General features: G+C 44.6%; 1 protein-coding gene across 3 annotated transcripts in view; it reads left to right on the forward strand.

Moving 5' to 3' along the window:
- The window catches only part of LOC106746836 (cadherin-87A), a 223,162-nt gene that overhangs the window by 192,282 nt on the left and 6,319 nt on the right, over window positions 1–24,561 (forward strand). For all 3 annotated transcript variants that reach the window (XM_014623909.1, XM_014623928.1, XM_014623918.1), the window contains 14 exons: window positions 12,954–13,211; window positions 15,120–15,254; window positions 16,958–17,150; window positions 17,593–17,903; window positions 18,445–18,600; window positions 19,749–19,936; window positions 20,037–20,199; window positions 20,501–20,939; window positions 21,577–21,768; window positions 22,001–22,254; window positions 22,328–22,460; window positions 22,547–22,762; window positions 23,457–23,756; window positions 23,990–24,234. In XM_014623909.1, the coding sequence (XP_014479395.1) occupies window positions 12,954–13,211; window positions 15,120–15,254; window positions 16,958–17,150; window positions 17,593–17,903; window positions 18,445–18,600; window positions 19,749–19,936; window positions 20,037–20,199; window positions 20,501–20,939; window positions 21,577–21,768; window positions 22,001–22,254; window positions 22,328–22,460; window positions 22,547–22,762; window positions 23,457–23,756; window positions 23,990–24,234 (3,183 nt within the window). The remainder of the gene's footprint in view (window positions 1–12,953; window positions 13,212–15,119; window positions 15,255–16,957; window positions 17,151–17,592; window positions 17,904–18,444; window positions 18,601–19,748; window positions 19,937–20,036; window positions 20,200–20,500; window positions 20,940–21,576; window positions 21,769–22,000; window positions 22,255–22,327; window positions 22,461–22,546; window positions 22,763–23,456; window positions 23,757–23,989; window positions 24,235–24,561) is intronic.

The following is a 24,561-nucleotide window of genomic DNA, read 5'->3' on the forward strand; positions in this document are numbered from 1 at the left end:
ATTGATTTAATCTAGCTAAATAGGTTTTGGACAGCGCGCACGCGTATGCATGCCCGTATGCAGTAATTCCCGAATATGTATAATACGGGCGCACATTAGGCGGGATTCGCGTTGTGAACCTTTCATGGTCAAAATTAATAACCAACTACACTCGCATCTCCAATCCTCCGCGCAATGGAATTCTACGCGTGTATAAACACCCGATGAAATGCGTGACTATCAGCGGGAACAGTCGATATGGGCGCGTCCCTTATTCATCATCGTAACACACGCGCTCCCGCGAAAAGCCAACAATATATCTTAGATATTTATTGTACTTACTATTCTATATCGACTCTTATAATCTTATATCCTTTGTGAGCGAAAGTGTGTCGGTCCAATTTCAGGTCACCCTATATATCCAAAATATAGTACATAACATTTACTACTATATTTAATATATAATAGTATAATAGTGTAATATCTGCCACTGCATTTAATATTAATATAATACTCATGCCGACGTATTTAATATACCGACAAAATACCTTTACGAGATGCAAAGATGAAAAATGCGCCCAAGTACGTGAAAGATCTCTAAATACGGCGTGAGTAATATTTCTGTAAAACACAAGCGGCTTAAAAATATACTGAACAATATTTGGAGATTTACATTTTCGTTTCAACAACAAAGAATCTCACGCATCTCACGAGTCCGCCGAGAGTCGGCAAAGAGCGGGAAAAAGAGAAGGAAGATTAGCATTTTTTGCAGAAGCCGGGGGAGGACGAGCGCGACGTCGGCGGACGAAAAATTAGCCGAAGCACGAGTGCAGGATTCAGCCTGACGTTACACGGGTAGGCGAAAGGATTTCCGGCATTCATCTGAATGCGCCTAATTATCTCGGTGAAAAACGGAGGGTAGAAAAAAACAGCCGAGAGAGGCGAAAGATAAAGAGAGATTGAAGCTGGTTCGCCCAGCAGCCGTTCTCGCAATTTCTCATCTAACGACGAAAATCTCGCGTTTCCCGAAACGGCTGTCTCGTTTCCATGGGCATATCCTTGAATTTAATTAACGCGTCGCGCGCTTTGCACGAAAATTACAAAGCGTCGCGCGGTTATCGTTGAAATATTTGGCCACCGTTGTACATGCGCGCGTGCACACACAGAAAGAGAGAGAGAGAGAGAGAGAAGCAACCGCATTTATTACGATAATTGCTTTCGGCAATAATGGCACGAAGACAATGTCAGCCGTTCCAATTAACATTAACAATATGCCACCGCCGGCACTGCGCGCTGTTTTCGACCGAATATCTATTAAAACCGCGAAAGAAGTGTCAACAATACCGTGTGACAAATCAACATCGGGGGGCTAGCTGCGTGCCGCGTGATAAACATTTAGGAAACTGCGACCGAAAACGCTTCACAACTATTTGCACGAGAACAATTCAAAACAATCGTTTCCGACGAGAGGGGTAGGGGAATATTCCCAAAAACTCGCACGTATATGCATGCACGGTCCAGCACGCGCAAATCGATCAATTCGAACTCGCTTGATATCCACATTCGAAACCTTGCTCACCGCCCACTCCCCATCGCTCCCTTTCCCCCTCCCTCCCTCTTTCTTTCTCCCTCTCAAGCGATGCTGTATTTTTGCGTTTTTTCCCCACACAGTGTATCGGAAGCGGTCTTTTGATTGCGTCGTCGGAATAACGGACGCAAAAATCTCGACGTTCGCGGGAGATTAATCGAAACTAACCGCCGCGTATAAAGGCCGCCAGAGGAATCACTGTTATTTTGATTCCCCTTTAGTTTACGATGGGAAACAGCGCTTACGAAAACAAACGGTGCGCGCCAACTTTGTTTCGTGCGCGAGCAATCGAAGTGGAAAATCGCGATGCCGATGGAAGAGGAGAAAAAAAGAGACAACGAAGGAGAGGGGATTCCGATCAGTTCTCTCTCTCTCTCGCTCGCTCGCTCGTTCGGATTCCCGAGATCGGATTCGATCCCGTGAATTATATGATTCCCGGCGTCGGAGACGACGGTGTTACGCGCGATATCGTGCACGTGGCCGCTCACTGAAAGCGAATTATCACGCGCCGCCGAGGAATTTCAGCGGGTTTCTCGTCGGTGGGCTTAATTGCAAAAATATCATCTCCACCACGCCGGGATGGAAGCGCCGACGAGGTCGCATAAGCACATGCAAACGTACGACGCGCGTCTCCATTTCGCGCGGGCAATTTTGACGCCGCACCATATGCATGCATGATATATTAATTGGAGTAAAACGAATATATATATATATCTCTGCATTATCTTGCGACGCAAGCCGCGAAATTCACCTTTTTAGAAATACTGACGGATTATACGCACGTTCCGCGCACATTTTCATTATTGTCGGCGCAGAAATATACGTTAAACGTTGAACGTTTGTCGAAAAAAATATAGGTTAATCATGAAGCATCGTCGGCGAAATGTTGCCGTTAGAGGAATAACGAGCATTGCTGTGAATGAACACATGTTCATCCCGAAATTCCGGGGGAATAGGAGGAAAAGTCTCGTGATCGGCGCGTGATGTCAAATTTTTGAAGATTAAATTACTTTATTCGGATTCCAATTCAGAACCAATTCATCCTCTGCAGTGGTTCCAACGGTTATCTCGACGGTGTTAACAGCAATTCCCCGTTGTATATACCGCCGTGACGGAGTACAAGGACATAATTTGTGCGACGGACTTTCCCTCCTCTGGAGCTTGTGAAGTTATTAACTGCGGCTTATACCGTCTCCTCTTGCTTAAGACGGCCGGAGTAACATGATTGTGATTTCACCGCGCCGTAAACGAGCGCGTGACACTCGCGTTTTCGTTTGTTTCATCATGGGTCATTGGCGAATGTAGCGCAAGTTAAATTATCCTGCCAGTTACACGCGGTGTAATCAACGCGGAGTGTCAAACGCGCCGTTGTTAATATCAAGCGCATGCTCGAGAATATTCCGCAGAGGTGTCCCTCGGAGGCGCAGAGCAGCTCTCTCGAATTCATCTTTCGCAAGATTACGATTAGGGTGCGAAGATTTCCTTCTTCTCTCGTGATCCTGGATATGTCAATTTAGTTTCAATTAATTTTAACTCAATCAGCTCGACTCCGTATTGCGAAATCACTATTTTACTGTTTTATTTTACTTTTTTTTGCAACCGAACAGAATTTTTTTTTTTTTTTTTCTCTAAAGACAAGTTTGGGAAGAGAAGAAAGTGTTTCAAAATTGTAAAAATTTAATTCGTGCGGTTAATTATTGCTTCCTGTTTAGTATCAAATGATTGAGATTAAATAATTGAGCAGAAGTTAATATACACAAAAAAGGAGTAGATTCAAGTAATTATTCCAATTACATACCAATTACTAAATAATTACTCCTCCGATATTTCTTAACAGATTTTTATTTGGATCAAATAAACATTTTATTTGAATTATTTTTTTTTTCTACATAAGTAATGTTAATGTTAAGTAATGTTAACAGCCACGAGGATGACGCACCGTTGGTCGTATGCAAGTACACACATAGTCATGACGGTGACGAATTCAGGTCTGTTGATCATTCAGCAAAGTTTTATCATGACGTCAGACAAGTTCGATTTATTGCGAATATCATCAACTATACCGTCGCACTGGAAATGCATTCGTCGGGCGCTCGGAATAAACTGGTCCATACGTACCAACAGTTAGCGAGGAAGCTAACTGTTAACTCGAGTTGTTGATTGAGACTCACATGACGTTGCTAATCGAAAGCGATCGAATGGCGCTTTCGGCCATATCGACGACTACAACGTGATATTTCGACGGAATTGCGAAACTTCGAGATCGATTTCATCATTTGGGTCGAACGTGAAAACCCGCCGTTTTTGCGAAGGAAGCGTCTGCGGGGTATTTCAGATTTGAAATTTCAGGTATAAAAAACAAGCGCATCCGGCCATTCAGTTGAATTAGGTTCGAGGAATCTCATAACGAAGTACAGAGTTTCGGTTTCGCTCCACCAAAATTTTAATTTCAGTTTTAATTTCAGCTTTAATTGCAAGGATCCGCAACGTTGATAATTATTGGATCGACTCGCAACTTTCGTGTTTTTCTCCTCTTAAATTTACTTTATTTTCGCCAAATATAATCTATTTTCTTCTCTTTAAGAATTTATTTAAGTAGATAAATCGTAAATATAAATAAATTCAAGAAATTTAATTAAATTCATGCTTAAAATAAAAGAGATATTTTTTTTTAATTTCTTTTCGTTAAATATAATCCGTGTTTCTCTTCTCTTTGAGAAATTATCTAAGGCTGTCTAACGCATATAAGTGTAACTCACTCTGTATAATTAATTATTGTTTCGGAGAAACAGAGCTCTCGGAGGTTTGCCAGAGGGGGTTGCGCTCACTTTTATCGAAACAAGAGGAGGTGGGACGGGGTGAGAGAGGGGGTGAGACGAGGTACCATGCCGCGCTTTCCGGCCATAAATTCTGGCGCATTTATGCAGAGGCGCCTTTCCCGTATAAATGAAAAAGGCGAGCGCGAAAAGAATATGGATGGACTTTCCTATTTCAAGCACGTACCGATCGTAGCTTTCAACTTTTCAACTAATCCCGAAGCGAAAGACGCGACCGAGGGAGACGACGGGGGGAAAGAGAGAGGCGGGAAAGGAGATCGAAAATCGCGAGTCAGAAATTTGGACGTTGTCAGCTGGTGCATCGGTGCTTCATATTTGTTGCCGAAGTGACAAGCGGCATACGAATGGCGTGGCGCCGTGTGTCGCGATCATCCTCAACTTTCGGGAAACTGGCGTTCGTGCCAGCAGCTCGTGTAGCAGGGCAAATGAGCGTAGGGGTCGTCGTGAAACAGGCTTATATCGTTTATAGCGGCTTCCGAGGAACACGAAGGTCAGAAAGAGGCGCGAAAGGCGTCAGTGAGGCTCAACGTGTCCGCGTCGGTGAAGAACTTCGCGTGAAAATGAGGACAGTGCGCTGAAAAAAAAGCATTTGGGAGTTTTAATTATAATCGCGTAAATGAAAGAAAATTATAGCCAGGAGAATAATTTTTCCACACCGAGAGACAAAATATATCTAAAAAGTATAAAATACTTTTACTATATACTATAAGATATATTATAAGGTATATTATTATAAATAATATGTATGTTATATTAGTATCCGAAAATAAGTATTTTTCATTTTTTACGTATTTTTTCCTCTCATTGTAATAAGTATTATTGCTATTTTTGGGATTAAAACCAGAAGAAGATACAGTTGAGAGACCGAAAACGACTATAATTTTGTGAAATTTCTCTCAGTGTGAAATGATTTTAAAACGGACGTTAACGTATCACTCTTTTAGCCTGCATGGAAAAACCCCGGGATACACCGAGAGAAAAATATCTGAAAAATGAAACACATTTATCCGACGGATACTAATGTGACACCTTCACTTATGCTAATGTATATATTTTCACGCTGAGGGAAAATTTTTTCTAACTAAGAAAATATATTTTCCTTTTGAAACTTTAGCTTAACTTTTAGCCTTTCGTGAGAGCGATCCTTTATTTAAATAAAAGTAGATTCAAGGAAATTATTCGAGTCGGTGGAACTTTTCGTCGAAACTGTCAGGAGTAACAATTAAAACAGCCTGCCAATGACTTACACACACATTACTAGGCACATTGAAGCGTTCGCAGGAACATAGGAAATCGATATTCTATAATTAGTTTGAGACGCGGTCAGCTATTGTGGTGCATATAATTCTATTATAATATGCACTATTCAGCGTATAATGTAGAATAAGACACGGCATTACGAAGTCTCCGTTTACTTCGTGCACATCTATTTTCGTTTCAGAAATAATACATTTGTCGTCGAAATGACAGACGACCCCAATGGCTGAATCCAATCTCAAACTAACTATTCGATACAAAATATACTCGTCGGTGTATAATTTAACAATTGTTTCTTCAATACGGTATTAAGCACGTTAATTAATTCACTGCCTTTTGTTTTATCCATTCCTGATAACCATTTTCAATTTGCATACTCTTTTCGCGCTCGCATAACATGATACACCTTGCCATTTAACTTGACAAAAAATATAATTTATATAATTTATTTAAATATAATTTAATTTAATAATGTCAAGTGTAATTATACAAGGGACGAGGCGAAAGCGGCGAGAATACTACCGTCTAAAATGTCTTCGAAACATGAGAGAGTGGGTAAGAAATTTATACAGAAATTGTATATTTATACACCAATAATCATCATATTTCCCACATATTCCGTAATTATAAATTTCTTTTCATCTGGCCGTTAATAAAATATTTTAATCGTTCCAAGATACTCAGGGCGATAATAGTTATATCTCACACTCTCTGTATAATATAACGAAAAAATATAATATAATTGATATAATACAAATTTAATAAGATAGATTTACAGCAAAATAACGTCACTTGATACGGCGGAACGGATTGGGGAGGAGTTATAGCGAGGATTTCTCACGAATCAGCGTAAGAGTGTTCGGACAATGTTCGAGCGTCGTTCGAATCTCCGCCGTGAGAGATTAACGAGTGCCGGGCCGCGCATCGCGCGGCAATATTTTTCTGGCGATCCAACTGCAATTTAATCGTATTCCCATTACGAAGTTTTCTGGCTTCCAAAGTGGAAGAATGGTCTTTATCCCCTAATCCTTATCCCCCGGAAGTCGTTCCGATCCGAGTCGCGCCAAGCAAGTTCCGACCGTAGATTACGTCCGGTAATAGCGCCGTTTCTTATTTCCATTCGTTATCGATGATTATGCCGTCGATTAATGGATACGGCGCTTATGCCCGCTTATGCCGGGAACTTTTGCAACGAACTGCAACGTAACGCGCTCGCGTCCAAACGCTAACAAAATCACTTTCCGATAGACGTAAATCACGCGCGCGCGCGAGCGGCTCTCATTCGGCCGCTATCGCGAAAGTATTACTCCAGAGTCGAAATGTAATTCCGATTGCCGTTATATTATATTGTATTTCAACGTGACCCCCTCGCATATAATATCGTTTATCACTTACACCGCTCTCCTCTCCCCCCCACGGTTGGACGGTGCTGCGATTTTTCACGTTTGCACTCGGCACACCTCGCCTCCCCGGCGCGAAATGAAGAGCGCGAAGTGCCGAGTGGAAGAAGGAAGTAATTTGATGAATCTTCAGTTTGCCCGTCACGTTGAACGACGGTGTACACGACGGTGTAATATAATACGTGAGACTCCGTCCGAGGGATAGACTCAGCACTCGAAAACGGTAAAGAGGTCCGTGCAAGTAGACGTCCAACTTGACCTTGTTTCCCCCGGCTGGTGGAAAGTTTTGTACATCTCGACTGTACTTGATTTTGTATTTCTCAGACTAATTCGTCCGATGAATCTTCCCGAGGACGGAGCTTCCGTTCCTCCTCGAGACGTTCGAGTAACAAATTCTGCAGCACCTGCCCACTCACCTCGTAATTTGAAAAACGCAATGATAAGTATTATCGCATGAAATATGTAACGAATCCCAACTGAAAACATTCGCATGCTCGTTAATATTTATAATGTGCGCGTGTTTCCCACTGATAAGCAGCTCACGGATCCTTTCCGCTAGTGTATAGGTGGAAATAAATATTGCCGACTTTTTATCGGGGAATATTTATGATTCGATTACTGATTTGGCAAATATTACGTGAGAGGATTTTGCGACACACCTTTGCGTGTGTGCGGGCTACTTTTCATTCGCATGTCACGGAGGAAGTAGTCAAACGGAGCAAGAAGGAAAAGAATGATTAACTAAAAACTAGTTAATCCAGGCTGTCGGCCTCCGGGCCTCAAAAGTGAATTATTACTGTACGAGGCGGGCGTCCATCAAACATCCCCGCTAGAAAAATTGCGCTGGGTAACATCGACAAACGAGTAATTAATTGTATCTCGATTTCGCGCTCCCATAAAAGCTCCCTCGTGCTATTAACTTCTCGACGGTAACATTCAAAAGTATCGCCGTAGCGCTTGATTTTGTCACGGACGCTGTGTGTGTTTCATCGAAGGCCGCGCTATCACGTGCAAGCGACAACAAATAAGATACCTGACCCGAATACGATCTTCTCTCTAAAGCTCCGAAACTTGTCATTCACTTTCTTTTTTCCATAAAAAATGCTCAACTAGTTGCACAAGCGTGTTTCCGTTGAAATATTGGGCCGACAAAAAACACGACACTGAGAAAATATACACTGAGATGACAAAAATATATCTAAAAATAAAAAATATTTATTCGGCAGGGTACTGATATCATATTTACTTAAATGTAAATTCTTTTATTTGTCTAGAATAAATAATTGCTCCCGTGAAAAGCTACGGTTTTACGAAAATGTGTGTTTTTTCAATCGGAAAAAGAAAACAACTTTCTCATTGTAAAAATACGTATCTCGCTACGAGCAAATATGTTTATCAGTACTCGCCGAATAAATATTTTTTTTATTCCACGGATATTCTTTCTCTCACAGTGTAGCAATCGTATGAACAACGAACTTCCAACAACAGTTTCTAATGACATCCGCGACGATTTAAACTACGTTACATTCGCCGCGTAAGTTGAAACGTAAAATCTTACATCGTTCGTTTCATCCCTCTCACGAGGAACGAACGTAATGTAGTTTAGTGCATATAGAATAAAGAGTCGGAGAGCGAGGGACGATGGGAATTCAGCTGGCCGCAAAGCGTTCCGTCATTCCGTCGCGCTGCAATCCCGTCGCCGCAACGGAACAAACAGAAACGCATTTACCACAATTCAACTACCCCCTCCCTCGCGCGATCTGCCTCTGCCGTTTTCCACCTGCGAGCCGTTGACATCCCCGCCATTACTTATGGTGCCGCGAAGACTGCTTACAGAGGGGTGTCCCGGCGAGCACGTGTAACTTCATGAAAGCGTTTACGGTGCGCGCGACAAGCGCGGATGGTGAGACCAGCTGCATACGTTACATATAGATGCGGCCGCCGACGTGCTCCGCAAATGTATTCTCGTTAGAGATGCGCATCGCGATGTTACAAGTAACCTGCGACCGTTCTCGTCGCCCGTCCTTTATTTCACACCTATTTCGTGGCTCAACCTGCGCGAGACGATTAAAAAATTCCCCTCGATTTGCCTTGTTCCCGATGGACAGTTGATTAAAACGGATAATTAGTTGAAAGTGCACGGATAGATGGACAAATAGACAGATTGATTGATTACCTAATTGGTCGTTTGATTTATACATGGCTAGATCGATACAGAGAGAGACGGAGGGCGGAAAAATATTACCAATTATAATAATTGATTTAATCGTGATAATAATTAGTGCTATTTATTTTCTCCCTATCTCTGTCGACGGCACGAGCAAAGATAATCAATGATTTTATCGTGTTGATAATTCGTATTAATAATTAATATTAATTATAATCAGGTAATTGCTATCTCACTTATATTGAGCGCAAATCCCTCCCCCCTCTCTCTCTCTCTCTCTCTCTCTCTCGACCTGAATCTTTTTTCGGGGCCTACGTTAATACTCCTCAAGTACGGCGTATTCCGCGGCTCGCAAAAGAATATCTTCGCACAAACGTTCTCTTCCTCTCCTTTATTCACCCTTATGGGTTTATCTCGTCACCCACCAAAAGGGGAGAGGCGCCAGGGGCAAAGGAGACGAGGGGAGGTCTGCGAAAATACAGCTACAAGGCTGACGGCTTTTCTATCTCTCCGGAAGTGGCGCAGTCACACGACATATCTTCCGTCTTCCCTCCCTCCCCCCCACCTTCCCCCGCGGCCGTTCTACCTTCGTCTTCCTTCAGAGTCCGCTAGATAATTCTCCCGGTATTCTTGGGTTTCCTGTCGGTTGCAGACGGGCACAGGCAAGCTACTTTCGGACGACACAATGCTGCCACCATCACCAAGCAGCACTACCGCTATCCCCCACCTCCTCGGGAGGGGGTGAGGAGGGTGGAGGGGAAGAGAAGCTATGTCCTTAGGGGCGTCGTGTATCGCGGCTACGTGCGCAACATCGCGATCTGTCGGACAAAAGGGCGCGCGGGCTGCAACGGAAGCTCTCCCCCTCCCCTTCCCTCGCTCTCTCCCCCTCGCATCGCTTTTATTTCGGTGCCGGTGCAACCGACATACCCGCGATACGAATTGCCGCTCATCGCTAGTCGACAAAGTCGCGCCGTTTCGCCGAAAACTCCAACCCTGCAACGGACACTGGGTACACCGTGTATGCGTGTGTGTGTGTGTGTGTGTATGTGTGTGCGCGCGTGCGCGCGCGAAGCCAACGTGCCATGCCGCGGAAACTTGTAAACTATTGAGAATTTTCTCGCCTGGCGCTCCCACCGGTTCCGCAGTGCTCTTGATGGGTTAAACAAATGGTTCCGGTTATTAAACCGGCGGAATTGACTTCAGCGCGACACGGAATGTCAATTCCGCACTTCGCATCTCAGTTTGTCCCCACCGGGGGAGTTATCTCTCGTTGCTTTTCTTTTCGCCAGATTCTGACCAACTTACAGGTGAACCCTACCCGAGTGGAAACGCATCCCTACTCTGGGCTTGAATCAAAAGCTAATGACTAGCTAGATTAAATTTTCTACCTCGTTACTGACTAAAGACGTAGAATTGATTTTACGATCTGTCCTGTCTGCGTAACCGTTGCATGTTAAATATAAATATAAAATGATAGAGTAGACGGCGCACGCGCTGTCCTTCTCTCTGTTCTAAAATATATGATTCAGCTAGATTACACCCGAGCAGAACAGATTTCTAGAAGACACTTTAAAGACGTCTGAAGGATATCTAAAAAAAAAAAATAGGACGTCTCTTGGACGTTTTTGAGACATCTCTTATAAATTTATTCTTGATATGCGCCCGCTATTAACACTTGAAAATGAAATAACAGAAATTGATTGTACGTTATTCCATAAAAACCTGAAGAAAGCAGAAGCGAGCGTTGCATTACTGATTGGCAACTAGTTACGATTTTCAGCCCCGTAACTGTAATTTCTTTCTATTCGACCATCAGCTAACTTATTTACCTGGCCATTGTCTAACCACCAGGAGAAGCGAGCGTTACATTACTGGCTAACGTAACGGCGTTAGACACAAATTTATCGCCTTGCGGCTAGACACCCGCGAGGTTCAATTTCTACCAGGGTGTACCCGCAGTAACACTTCCTGCGCAGGGATCGAGGAGAAATTTAAGTTCGCGAGAATAATCAAGCGGCGGGGGTGTAAATGTGGAAAATCAATTTAATTGTGACCTTTGGCTTTTTCCGAGAAATTCAAATAGGAATGATTTCGACGTCCCCCAGCGTCACTTCCCGGCTGCAGTGACCTCGACCTCGACGACGTATCCTCGTCAAGATCATCGTCTTGAGCAAAGTTTTAGCCGTAGCTTTTATTCTTTATTAAAGAATTCTCGATGGAGCGTTCGAAGCATGTGACAGTTGACGTGAACGTTGGAGGGTTGGCGCAGTTCGACCCAGTGAGAACGCTTTATCAATTCACAGGGACAAATTGAAAAGTGACAGCCGCGCGGTATTTCCGGCGAATTCCGTTGACTCCTATTTCGGAATAGATAAGGACACGAATCCCCCGTTAATCCTGTTACTATAATGAGATACCGGGCGTAATCCGATAAATCTGACGGGATTGCGACGCCGCTATTTCTCATCCAAATTGAAAACGCGTACTTGGTACGCGCGGCGTCGAACGCGAGTCGCATTCTTGACTTTTCCGTCTTGATTCTCCTCTTCCTCGCTTCCCACCCCGCGTTCATTACGTCGTCGTTAACGACTCACCGTGCTTATCAGCGGTGCATCTTACATACATTCGCGCCCCCGACGATACCCCGCCGATCGGATGAAATTGCGACGCGGGTGAAACACGCGAAGGAAAACGCCTCTCTCGTTAGCCGTGTTAACGTATTGTAAGCGGGAATTAAAGTCGACCAAACCAAAATCAGCTCTCGGGCTTTTCAAGCGCCCGTCTGCGATCTGTCCGACCGTGAAACGAGCGGGATCGCGTTCCCGAGATTGCGTTACCGGCTTTCAAGCGGACGGACGCGCGAGCTCCGTTCTCTTCGGTAACGAATAAATCCTAACGAGGCAGGGATCGGTAACGCGAGCCGATTACTAATTACAAGCACATCAATGGTGGCGGGCGGGCGGGGAGAATTTAATACAGGTTACAGCCGCGAGTTACACGCTGCGTCCGCCTTTCACAGGGCCGCTCGCATTGTAGTACCTACGTGCCACACGCTCGTCAGCCAATTATCACGTGCATTTGCGCTCTTATCGATGCGCGCGCCTAGAAAGGCGCGGACGGACGTCCGATTTTGCATAAAGCCCGGCCGCCTCCGCATTGTTACGTCGCGATACGCGGATAATTGGCGGTAATCGCGCGAATAATTCCGGAGCGGCGACGGAAATTTTTCGATTGGGCGGCGATCTCTCGTCGCCACCCCCGACCTATCGACCCGTTTGCTTCTTTTTCCCTCTTTCTTAATCGGCCACAGTTATGCGAGAAGGGTCCGACCCATAAAAGTATGCACGGAGAAAGCGAATTTTGCTAGAACAGCGAGTGTTTGTCAATACAGTGACAGCGGAAAACAGTTTGTTTAGAATCTTAAATCTACTTTGACGATACTGGCACTTGTTAGCTTCTCTCTTGAACCTTTACTTCGACAGATTCCATTTTAATCCTACCTTGATCAACCTATTTGGACGCTAACGACGTCATCAGAGTAGGGGTGAATTAAATTAGTAAGATTGACATTTTTGAACCTATTTTGCCACCTCTCAGTTTCCACAGTGTGGTAGAATTCAAGGTTTAAAATAAGGCCAAATTTTCGACTTCGGAAAGATGACGCAAAAAGCTCGTTCGCAACGGGACTAATCGTTGTTTCTCTCTCTGTCCTTCCGCATAACCAGGAGAACGACACGATACGCTTCCGAGTGACCCTGGAGGACGAGGTGCCCGCGGGACAGCAGCCCAACATCGTCGGCGTGGACGCGTACGTGATCGTGCTGGACGAGAACGACAATCCGCCGCACTTCCTCGGGGTGCCATACGAAGCGGTGGCGGAGGAGGACACCCCGGTCGGCTCCACCATACTGCCTGGTATCCGAGTCGTTGACCCTGACCTACTGGGCGAGGTCATAGATTTAACGTGTGTCCCACAGCCACAGGTGAGTCATTAATACACGTTGGCGCGGTAATGTCCCGTGAAAGATATTTTTACGCGGTTGCTCACGAATATCTCGCTTCTCCGCCTGGCCGGAAGCTCCCGGAGGAACATTTCAGCCGATACGCGCGCGCGAGCGCGCATGTAGATACACACACACACACACATGCGTGTGTGCAAAACGGCCCTTTTGGTTCATCATTGCCGCCCGATGAACACCGACTAACAACAATGTTGCGTCGATGTTGCAATTTCCCACTCGACGGTGTGTAATTGTTACACACAACATATGTTACGCCGGATTTGCATTATGTGGGAGATAATAACATTGATGTGATGTTACACTGAAGAGAAACCCCGCTAAAATTATCGTCATTTTCGGCAATTCAACTGTGCATCTTCCTCTGGTTTCGTAACGCGGGAAATATCAGCAGCAATATTTATTTATTTATTTGAGTAAACATTCTCCCGACTATAATTCTTTCACTTGTGCGGTTATAGTTACGGATACCAAACATTATTTTCTCAGTGTATTGTTGCCTGGTGTTCGCCGGCTTGTTTCGAGCAATTTATCCAATTGATAACATCGCCTTTTTTTTTTCGAAACAACACACTTTCCGCTTATTTCGTATGTGCGACCAGCAAGAAACGCGAGATTTTTGTGTTCCCTACTCATTTCCCTCTCTGTCGGTCACCGACGACGGAACAAGAGGATGATGAGACCTGGCGCAAACGCAACGTGAATTCACGTGGCGATTCTTCTCTTCACTTTAAACTCCGCGAACCTCTCCCCCTCTTGTTCCCGCGCCTCCACCACTGACGTCTCTTGCACGTGGATCGGGGAGAAAACGGGCATGGCTATATATTAGCACGTATAACGCGAGCCCCCTACGTCATATCCACTCAATAAATTCTGCGGGGCCGTTAGGCGCGACCAATAAAGCCGTAAAATCTTTTAAGTAATGGCCCCGGCGGCTTTACGGTAACAAACTTTCATGGCCCGCTCTCGTTATACGCGGAAACGCGACTGCCGGCCGTACAATGCAATTCGTCCGGTTATTAAACGGGATTTGCGCTTGACAATGCTCGGGATAGCAGCGGATCACACGCGGGGAATCGATCTGCGAAATGTTCACATCAACGATCCGTAGCTTATGAACTAGCGAAAACAGGATAAATAATCGAAGTGCTCGAACCACAGGAGCAGGATGTCCGCTACAAATCTCGTTATGAATTAAACACATCGACTCGTGGAGTGGAGTAGGAACATTTCCACTAGCGGGACATCATCTCGACTTTCATGATTTAACAGCAATATAACAGCTCTAATAAATGACAAATGTGATTATATATGTATGCAGATATAAATATATTTAAAAACTTCTCTCAACTGTAATATTTAAATTTATTACACGAGATGATAGAAGTTATGAACCAAATTAAAATTATAGCGACTTTATATTCGGCAAATCCGCTTTTTAGAGGTAATAACGTAAGCAGAAGAAGTAAAATGAAAAATTAATAAAAATAAAAGAAGAGTAAAGTAAAAAATAGAATCAAATATAAATAAAACCAATAGTCAATGAATCCTGTGACTTTTATTACAACGCCTTTCAAATTTTGCGACGATATCACATGGGCTTTGTCGCCGGCGTTAAAGGGTTCGCGGCACCCCACTTAAAGGGGTTAACGAGCACTTTGCGAACATCCGTGCGAAAAACCCCCACTAATTGCACCGCCAACGTCGCACACCTCATTTGCAATCGTGGAGTGAGTACGGCGTAAAGCGATCACACGTGCGATCGTGCAGACGCACGTGCATAATACGTCGCTCGCAAATATGAAGCGTTCGCGGCGAAGCGACGGACGTGACTCGAGCCGCATATGAGCGGACGACTAACTTTTGTTGCAGTTCCTGGATGCCTGCGAGAAGTTCGGCATCGTCAACGTCGAGAGGAGCCAGAATACATACGTGGGCGCCCTGGTGCTCAAGCAACCCCTCGACTATCGAGAGAGGCCTTTCTACCAGTTACTGCTGCGAGCAAGCGTGAGTAGTTGCGGATAGAGAGGGAGGGGGAGGGGGGGGACTCGAGAATTGATTTTAATTATGCGGCTACGTGGCGAAGCTGCGCGCAGAGAAGCTTTCGCGTCTCGGCAAACGCGACGGATAAATCTATTCATAACACAAGATGCGCAACCGTATGTATCGCGGTGAATTTCGAGGGATTGCGGTGAAATTCGGATACCCGGTGAATTTGCAAGCTAACGAGGACGGGAATGACACCAAACGACTTCAGAATAGAGAGGGCTGAGCGGTAACTATTACACCGCCTTTGAAATACTTCCGAAACACGAGAGTAGGAAGGAAGAAATTTATCTGCCGGAAATTTTACGTCGATACCAACGGCCGTCCATTTCGAGGACACTCTCTGTAAACGTAAATTTTTCTCGTCCTTTCATCTAGTCGTTGATAAAATATTTTTATCTCTCGAAAATATTCGAGCTGCTCATAGTTCGTTGCCTTACCCTGTACACACGTAGGGTTTGCACTGAGTTTCGAAACGGTTTGAACTTTTTTTTTTTTCGATGCGAGTTTGAAACGCAACCGATGGACCAATTAGAGTACTTATTTCTCGAAAACGAGTTCTCCCATTGGACCATCGTTCCGTGTTTCGAACTGCGTCGAAAAAAAAAAGTTCGAGTCGTTTTGAAACCCAGTGTTTTGTAACCCTCTGTACTGTTTAATTACAGCAAAAAGGTACTTCTATTTTCGATAAGGGGAAAGTAATAATATTTCGGGTCGCTCAGCGCGACTCACCATTCGATCCGTACAATTTTTTTCATAAGTTTCGGAACGCATCTCGTGTCCGATAGGGGAATTTGTCTTTTAATAATTCTCTCAAGAAATCTATTTTTCTATTGGATGCGAGAGGCGAAACTTATCGAAAAAAAGTTCGCAACTTTTTTGTGACTGACCACACTCGCTTTGTTTTTTTTTACAATACATCGACGTAGAAAATCCTCTCAAAAGTGTTATTTCACTTCGACGCGAACGTCTCAGTTCCAGCGCGAACTGGTGTAAAGTCGAGGTATATATATACGAGGAAGCTGCGACGGAACTGTCCGAAGTGCCGCAACTTTCCTTCAATCTCTCCCTTCATTCGAAAACACACTATTTATTTTATTTCTTTCTTCAACTTCACCATCTCTCTCTCTCTCTCTCTCTCTCTCTCCCTCCCTCGCCGCGTCTCGACACTCAGCTTGTTCGGCGATTTCGTTTGTATTCCCAAACTCAATTTTCACTCGGCCCGCGTGAGTTTTCGGGACACACACAGAAGCGTGACTTCAGCTTCGCTTCGATAAATCGCGACAGTCCGTTTTGCTGGAAAGGGAGGTTCATATTATTTAAAGTGCACGCGCGAGCTCCGGCCCAGCTGAGGAACTCCATCCGTGAGTTCACGTAACTTCAAAAGGTAACGGATGAAAGGTAGTCTTGGCACACGGCACCCCGGTGGAAATCGGAGACCTTAGTTACCCCTCGGGGGCCGCCCTTTGATTCGCGTCGGCGCCGTTCCGAAGTTAAAATACGCCGGGAAACGGCGCGTCGAGGGCGTTCAGGCTCGTGTTTTCAGCGTTAGTCGACGAAAGAGAGGGGGTTGGACGGGAGGGAAAAATGTAACTGTCTACGCCAGCGATACCGTGGTCGAACGAGCCGGGTTCAATCGGAACGCGCACATTTTTTTCCCGCAGGATGGCTTGAACAACGGGACCACCGGCGTGGAGATCAAAGTAGCGGACATTCAGAACAGTCCGCCGGAATTCCTGGACTCGCTGACGGGCGTAGTTCGCGAAGACGATCCCATCGGCACCCTCGTGATGACTGTGAAGGCCCGGGACGGCGACAGGGGTATGCCGCGAAAGATGATCTACGAATTGGTCACCAGTGAGTCCATCTTCCGTGAACCGCTAAATCGGCATTTTCTTTCGCACACTTCGCTCGTGCCTTCGCTTAAATGCGGAATTATCCTCCGATCAAATGCGAACTTCCGAGCTGCGTCTACTGTGTGCCGCCGGAAACGAAAGTCCGAGGGAAATTTACTTGAAACCCGTTCGCTTCGATATGTATCGCGAGGAAGAAAATCCGCGTAATTTTACAATTAGGAATCTCTCTGGAATTTTAATTGTAAAAAGATAAACATATCTTTTTAAAGTCTAATATATATCTTCTCCTTGTGTAATATTGATAAATAGAGGCGGGGTGATGTTCGACCGACGGCAGTTTTAAATCACCGATTAGATTGACCAGAGAGTTGTCCTAACAGTAACTGGGTCTCTTTACATCGCTGATTTTTAACGACGACAACGTCGAACGTCCATCTTTGCAGACCCGTTCGATTATTTTTTGCTGGATGACGACACGGGCGAGCTGAGGACGGCGAAACCACTGGACAGGGAAGCATTGGAGAACTCGACGGGCGTACTCACATTAATTGTGAAGGCCCGCGAGTTGATCGATGGTATACCGGGCAACGATAAATTGACGGTATCGACGGCCGAAGCCACCGTCACGATTAAGGACGTCAATGACGAGCCACCCACGTTCAATCGGCGCGAGTACAACATCGAGATCCCGGAAAACGTGCCGGACGGCACGCCGTTACCGCACTTAGACATGACCGTTAAAGATCCGGATGTGGTGAGCGTTCGACAATTAATCTTACAGACGTAGTAGATCATATTGCGCACCTGTTCCACGTCAGAAATGCAATCTTTTCAACGTATCGAGGCTACCTTTCTTTCTCTCACTGGAGCTGCATCGAATTATGACGTCGAGAAGCGAAAAATTTACGTATAAATTTAGTTCAAAATTAAATTCATCTCCAAATTTGTATTTAAATCGATAAATTTAGTTAATATTATAATAATATATTTCGTTAAAATTTAATTAATATTTGAATTCAGTTAATTAGAATTTAAATTTAATTAATAATTCAGATTTAAATTTAAACTTAGATCTATAAATTAACGGAATTTAGATGTAAATATTATAATAACTAAATATAATTTTCTCCAAGTATAGATTTTGCCTTCAGTTAAACGTGTCATCGCAGTCGCTAAATGCCAATTTTTTCGTTATCTGCTCGTTATTTGCTCCCGCCTTGTTCTCGCACAGAGGACAGAAATCTTGTCGCTCTTTCGGTGTGGCGGAAGATAAAACCGTGAATTTCGACTTTAAGGGTTTAAACTCCGTGTTCTCCCTGCGACTAGAAGATATAACGGGCGCGTTCACAGTGGAACCGGTGCTGGCAACCGGAAGCACATCTGTGAACATCCGCGTTACGAATGGCTCGCTCGACTACGAAAATCCTAATCAACGGAAATTTATTATTCTGGTAAGTTACTAAGGGCACTTACACTGGTCTCTCTTACGATTAGTTCTCGTGGACATTATCGGGTCATACAATGCCTTTTTCACAGAAGAGATAATTTCGCACGAAAAGGGTCGAATTTTCCCAACAAATGCGAATGAATCGTGTAATACGGAGGCAATTGAATTTACTTGAATAGTTTCCATCGAACTTTATGGATTAGTTGTGTTGAATGGTGCGCAACGCGTATACTAATTATATCATAAAATTGAATTAACATAATAATAATTAGACCAAATTAACTCGAATATATATTATATATATTATAATATATAATTAAATTAATTTAAAAAGTATTTTGGATAAAAATTATTTTAGATAATAGAAGACGATTATCGGATGACGAACATTTTTTGATATACTTTGAATAAAACTGACAATCCGAGTCGAAATTTGGATGCTACTTTGACGCTCTTAAGAACAGTTTGCGCCTATTTAGACGACTTATGGACTAGTAAAAACTCACTTTGACGATATTACGCTTCTCCCTTTAAGGGAATTATAAGGCTCAGCATCGTATTTCCATTGATATCCCAATGAAGTTATTCATAAATTTAATATTGTATGCCAAACAAAATTATACTTTTATAACGTTATTAATACTAATGCCGAATGGTCAATGTCTTTCCAATTGCAGAAACAGTTGGATAATATTTCAGTATATACGTGCAAGTTTCATCGAATTCTTATCAAACTCACTTTGCTTTACAACCTCCTCAAATCTACAGATTTAATTTTGACACTATCTCAAAGTTATAAAAGCTCTCGATGTTCCGATTATTAAATTCATACGGATATTCAAACTATTTTGACATTCATACGGATATTCAACTATTTTGACACTGGAAACAGCGAGAACTGAGATTTAAGACATCGTCATAGTCAAAGTGGAAGTCAATTGCATCGTTAGAATTGAAATTGGACTCTTATTTTGCTATCTCAGCTGCTACTGTGTGGAATTCGAGTTTTAGCACAGGGCCGAAATCTCGACTTGGTAAAGTGCCGTATCCCAGTTTTCTCAAGCGACCGTTCCGCTCGCGGGATAAGAACTGCTCTTTGAGCCGCGAATAACGAGTGAATACGCGGCTTGTCGCCGCGATTATCTTGCGCAGGTCGTCGCCGAGGAAGTTCACACGAACCCGAAGCTGTCGTCCACGGCAACGGTAACGATCGCCATCACGGATGCAAACGACAACGCACCCTCCTTTGGGAGCCCCACGTACACATCCACAGTGTCCGAGACGGCACCACCGGGGAGCCCAATTATAACGATCATGGCCAGAGATCGCGACAGCGGACGGTAAGGTCTCGTTAATTCCGTGCTTTGTGCGCCCAACTTCAAAGCGTTTACCCTCGCTGTCCCGTATCACCACGTTCCCTGCTCGATTCTGTTCCCGCAGCTTCGGCACCGCCGGCATAGTCTATCAATTACTCGGCCAGGGCGCGGAACACTTTGCCATCGACAGGAAAACCGGCACCATCACCGTCGCGCCATGCCTGACGCCCGGCTCGTCGCCGTGCCTCGATTACGAGCAGCAGACGGAATACTTCCTCACCTATAAGGTGAGGCTATTCCCTACCTGTAGTAACATTTCACACGTAATCACATACATCTCCGTTCGCTGGGTGTTTTCTTCACACTCGTTAAATGCGCCGATTCACAGAAACGTGCAGTGGAAATTCTGCGCAAAGTTCCTCTCTTTTTTTCCCTTAATTAATTCAATATTAGTTGTTCGAATTATTTATGATAATTAGAGGAGAACTTCTGTCTCTCTGATCAAAGCACCTTCTTATTCCCCTTATTCCCGCTCCTCCGGTCTCGTTCCTCTTTCTTCTGATCGAGTGCCCTCTGCCCTTTCATCAGGCGACGGATGACAACGGGGAGGGGCAAACGACGAGCGTTTCATTGCGCATCACCGTGGCGGACGCGAACGACAGTCCGCCGCGTTTCCTGCAGGACAAGTATCGCGCGGTGGTGGACGAGGGCGCGGAAAAATTCGAGCCCGAGCTGAAGGTGCAGGCGCGCGACAAGGACAAGACGTCCAAGATCACGTACGCCCTGGTGGGCGGTAACGAGCTGGGGATGTTCACTGTCGATCCGGACAGCGGCGAGATCACCATCAGGAGCCCGGTGGACATGACCAACGCCACTCATGATTGGATTGCCTTAACGATACAAGCGAGCGACGGCATATTCGTCGACTCCGCACTCGTCAACATCACCGTCCGTGACGTTAACAACAACGCGCCCGTGTTCCCGCATGATATATACACAGCGAGCATCCCGGAAATATCGCCGATAGGTAAGCGCGGCATCCCGGATTAAATTCAACTTCATCCTCGGGTCCGTTCAAATCGGGCTTTCTTATCGCAGGGGGCGATTAAAGATCCGACGATTTTTGTAGAAGCGCCTTGTAGTCTTGTGGAAGAAGTCCTTCCAGCGATCCTGTTGGGTAGATTGTGTAAATAATAAGGAACTATTATTTATTTACACCACCGTATTATCTGCTTTTGGACACGCAGATGTGGAAAAATATTTTTCTCGTAGTTTTTGCATATGTAACACGGAGTGTTCTATTTTTTTTTTTTTTTTTTTTTTNTACACTTGAAGAGAGAATGTCCGTTTTGTAAATCTATTTTTTAATATCAGAGATTGTAAAAAAAGTTTGTTATTAAAACGAGTCAGAAAATGATCTCTTTCTCTCTTTACATCGAGTAAACACAACATATTATATGGAAATAACAAAAAATCTCACACATATGCATACACACACACACACACACACACACACATTGAATTATTATTCATAGTGATTGATTCGAATAAATTGTGATAGCGGGTCAACTGAAAACAATTTTTACGTTGTTACGTCAAGTGTGTGCATACATTTCGATATGAAATAATTATTACATTCGTCGAAAACGTATTCTTGTTTACAGGAACTGTCGTAGAGGAGGTAACCGCGACGGACGCCGACAGTGGGGTGAATGCAGAGCTGGTGTACCGAATACAGAAAGGTGCTTTCGACGACTTCGCCATAAATGAGACCACCGGTGTCGTTACTGTGTCCAGAAAGTTGGATTACGACGAGAAGAATACATATCACGTAGAAGTAATAGCGTTTGACAAAGGTAAACTTCACCGCACCAACAGTCACTACCATCCTACTGAATTGTTACAGGAATTCTCACCGTTTTGTTGTAATAAATGAAACTTTTTAATATCCGTCCAAATTTCTATATCTCAATAACTATTTTCTTCATATACAAATCGGCAATATAAATAAGACTCTCTTATTCGGTGCTCGAGATAAGAGACACTCTGTGTCGCAGCAAACGTAGTCGCGTAATTTCATTGTTGCAGGGACGCCGAGTCTGACCGGAACCACGACACTGATGATCGAGGTGGAGAACAGCAACGACAAGGCCCCGTATTTTACGCCGGAGACGCAACGAGCCGAAGTCACCGAGGACACGCCGATCGGCACCGTCTTCACAACGTTGAAAGCCACCGACCCGGACAGCACGAATCTCGAAGCTCTGAACTTCGCCATTTCTGAGCCGATCACGGCTATCGACAGGAACGGCCAACGAGTTAACGACAGCAAATCTTTCAAGGTGAATCAGCGAATCGAGAAACAATTAACAGTAATACGATTAATTTGTCACACGCTTATTCTCGCTTCCGCAGGACTTCTTCGCGGTTGATCGCGCTACCGGCCAGGTTTCCGTCGTTCGGGCGCTCGATCGCGACATCGCCGCCACGGTGAGCGTCACGATCGTAGTCAGCGACACCACCGCACCCACGCTGCAACAAGGACGAGGTGAACAACACTCTCTCGAGAAAACGTTAGAACGACCGTTAATGTAAGTCCGCTTATAATTCCACGTATAATTCCCGAACACACAGGTAAACTGGTGATCACTATCATCGACGTGAACCACATGGCGCCGGAATTCTTGAAGCCGTGGACCCGCGAGAATCCTCGCTACCTGATAGAGATGCAGGAGGAGCAGCCCACGGGTGCCATTGTCGGCGCCTTCACGGCGACGGACGCTGACAGCAACATCGCAGGATACGTCATCGATCCGCCGAGTCCTTACTTCAATATCGATAATATTACCGGTGAGTCGCTCATCGCTGCTCCCATCAATCAGCCTCGCGTAGGCGCACATTCTCGAAATTACTGCCGAAATTCAATTTGTGACTCGGTTTAACGGCATTAGTGGGGCGCAGTGCTTTGCTTTTGTAAGTGAAAGGGGCTCTCGAGGGTTCGCCTCGGTAGAATATCAAATGTCTATCCGGGTAGAAATAATGGGAAAAACCTTCGGATAAAATTCTTCGTGAGAGATTTGGTAAATTGGGGCGCTTTTTTGGGGGGGGAAGAAAAACTGGTCGGAGAGAACGGTAAATATTTGCATTGGCGAAACCAGCTTCAGCAAACTTGACATTTTTCTTAGACGATGCTTCAGTAAATCTGACCTCGACATTTTTCTTAGACGATGCTATTCAATCGGAAACACAGTTAACATTTTCTTTCATATTTGCGAATATGTGCAAATAAAAGTACATCTGTGGTAGTAATAAGTATGTTTGGAAAGAGAAGACGTTGATGTATCGATATATCTGTTCTCAAATTGAAAATGTCTAAACATAAATGTTTGAAGAGAGAAGATTTCCAAGTCGAGGAACTAAAAATTGGCTATGATAGATAAAATTTGTTATAACACGACCCCTTCAAATGTCAAAATAGCGGCTCTTTCTCCAGAGAGAGAAACAGAAAGTTGGGTTTATGCCGAGGTTGCGTTTCTGTCCGCAGGAATCGTAAGAACCAGCCAGGTGATCGATTACGAGGAGACGAAGCAACTGGAGTTCACGGTGATCGCCTATGACTCCGGAGTGCCTCAGCTTTCCGCGACCGCGAAAGTCACCGTTACCGTGATAAATGTGAACGATCAGGACCCGAAGTTCGAGAAGGAGCTGTACAATGCGTCGGTGAAGGAGAATTCTCCGCCTGGCACTCGCGTTATCGTCGTGAAAGCCACGGACGACGACGAGGGATCGTTCGGCGACGTCAGTTACAACCTGATTGGCGAGCACGCCTCTGACTTTAATATCGGTAAGCTCGGCGAATGGGCGCGTAAGTCGTCCGATTACCGTGTATTTTCTATGTTCTTATTCGAGGCTCCTGGTCCTCCGCTGCAGTTGTCTTGTTTGATGACGTCAGAGGCCGGAGAACGCCAGAAAAGGCTTTTACTTTCGTTAATTTCGACATCTGCCTGAGATTATCTACGTATAAGATTGAATGTTTTTTTTTGTTATCACTCGTGCACTGCTGATGCGGATTTTCAGGGCACGAAACCGGGGAGATCACCGTGGGCGGTGCCACGGTCCTCGATAGGGAGATGACGCCGGAAATCACAATAACGGTGATGGCCAGCGACGGCGCCCATGTCAATGTTCGACGTAGCACCACCGTGCCCGTAGTTGTCAAACTAATCGACGTGAACGACAACCGACCGATATTCTCGCAACACAGTTATAGAGCATCGGTCGCGGAGAATTTATCCGTTAACCCGCCAGCGCCCATTTTGCAGGTATTGTCATTTAAGATTTAAACACAGCTCGCACACTTGACTTTTCTCCCCACCGTGACAATCTCACGGGCGATTATCGATGTTTTCGTATTATAATTAAGCTCTTTAATTTCGGGAAACAGATAAGAGTGATTACACTTTTAGAATTCACTTGGTATTTATAGAATTAAGCTTTAATTTTGGGAAATGATTCAAAATTTACATTTTACATTTTCAGAATTTACTTCGCGCGTGTGTGTATTTATATATGGAGCTTGCAAAAGCTCGGTGATTACGTAACGTGCTTCAAAGCGTGTGACAAGATTGACGTAATGGTTGACGTAAAAT

This window comes from Dinoponera quadriceps, unplaced genomic scaffold (assembly GCF_001313825.1).
Source record: "Dinoponera quadriceps isolate SergipeBrazil2010 unplaced genomic scaffold, ASM131382v1 scaffold192, whole genome shotgun sequence".
Classification (NCBI taxonomy): Eukaryota; Metazoa; Arthropoda; class Insecta; order Hymenoptera; family Formicidae; genus Dinoponera; species Dinoponera quadriceps.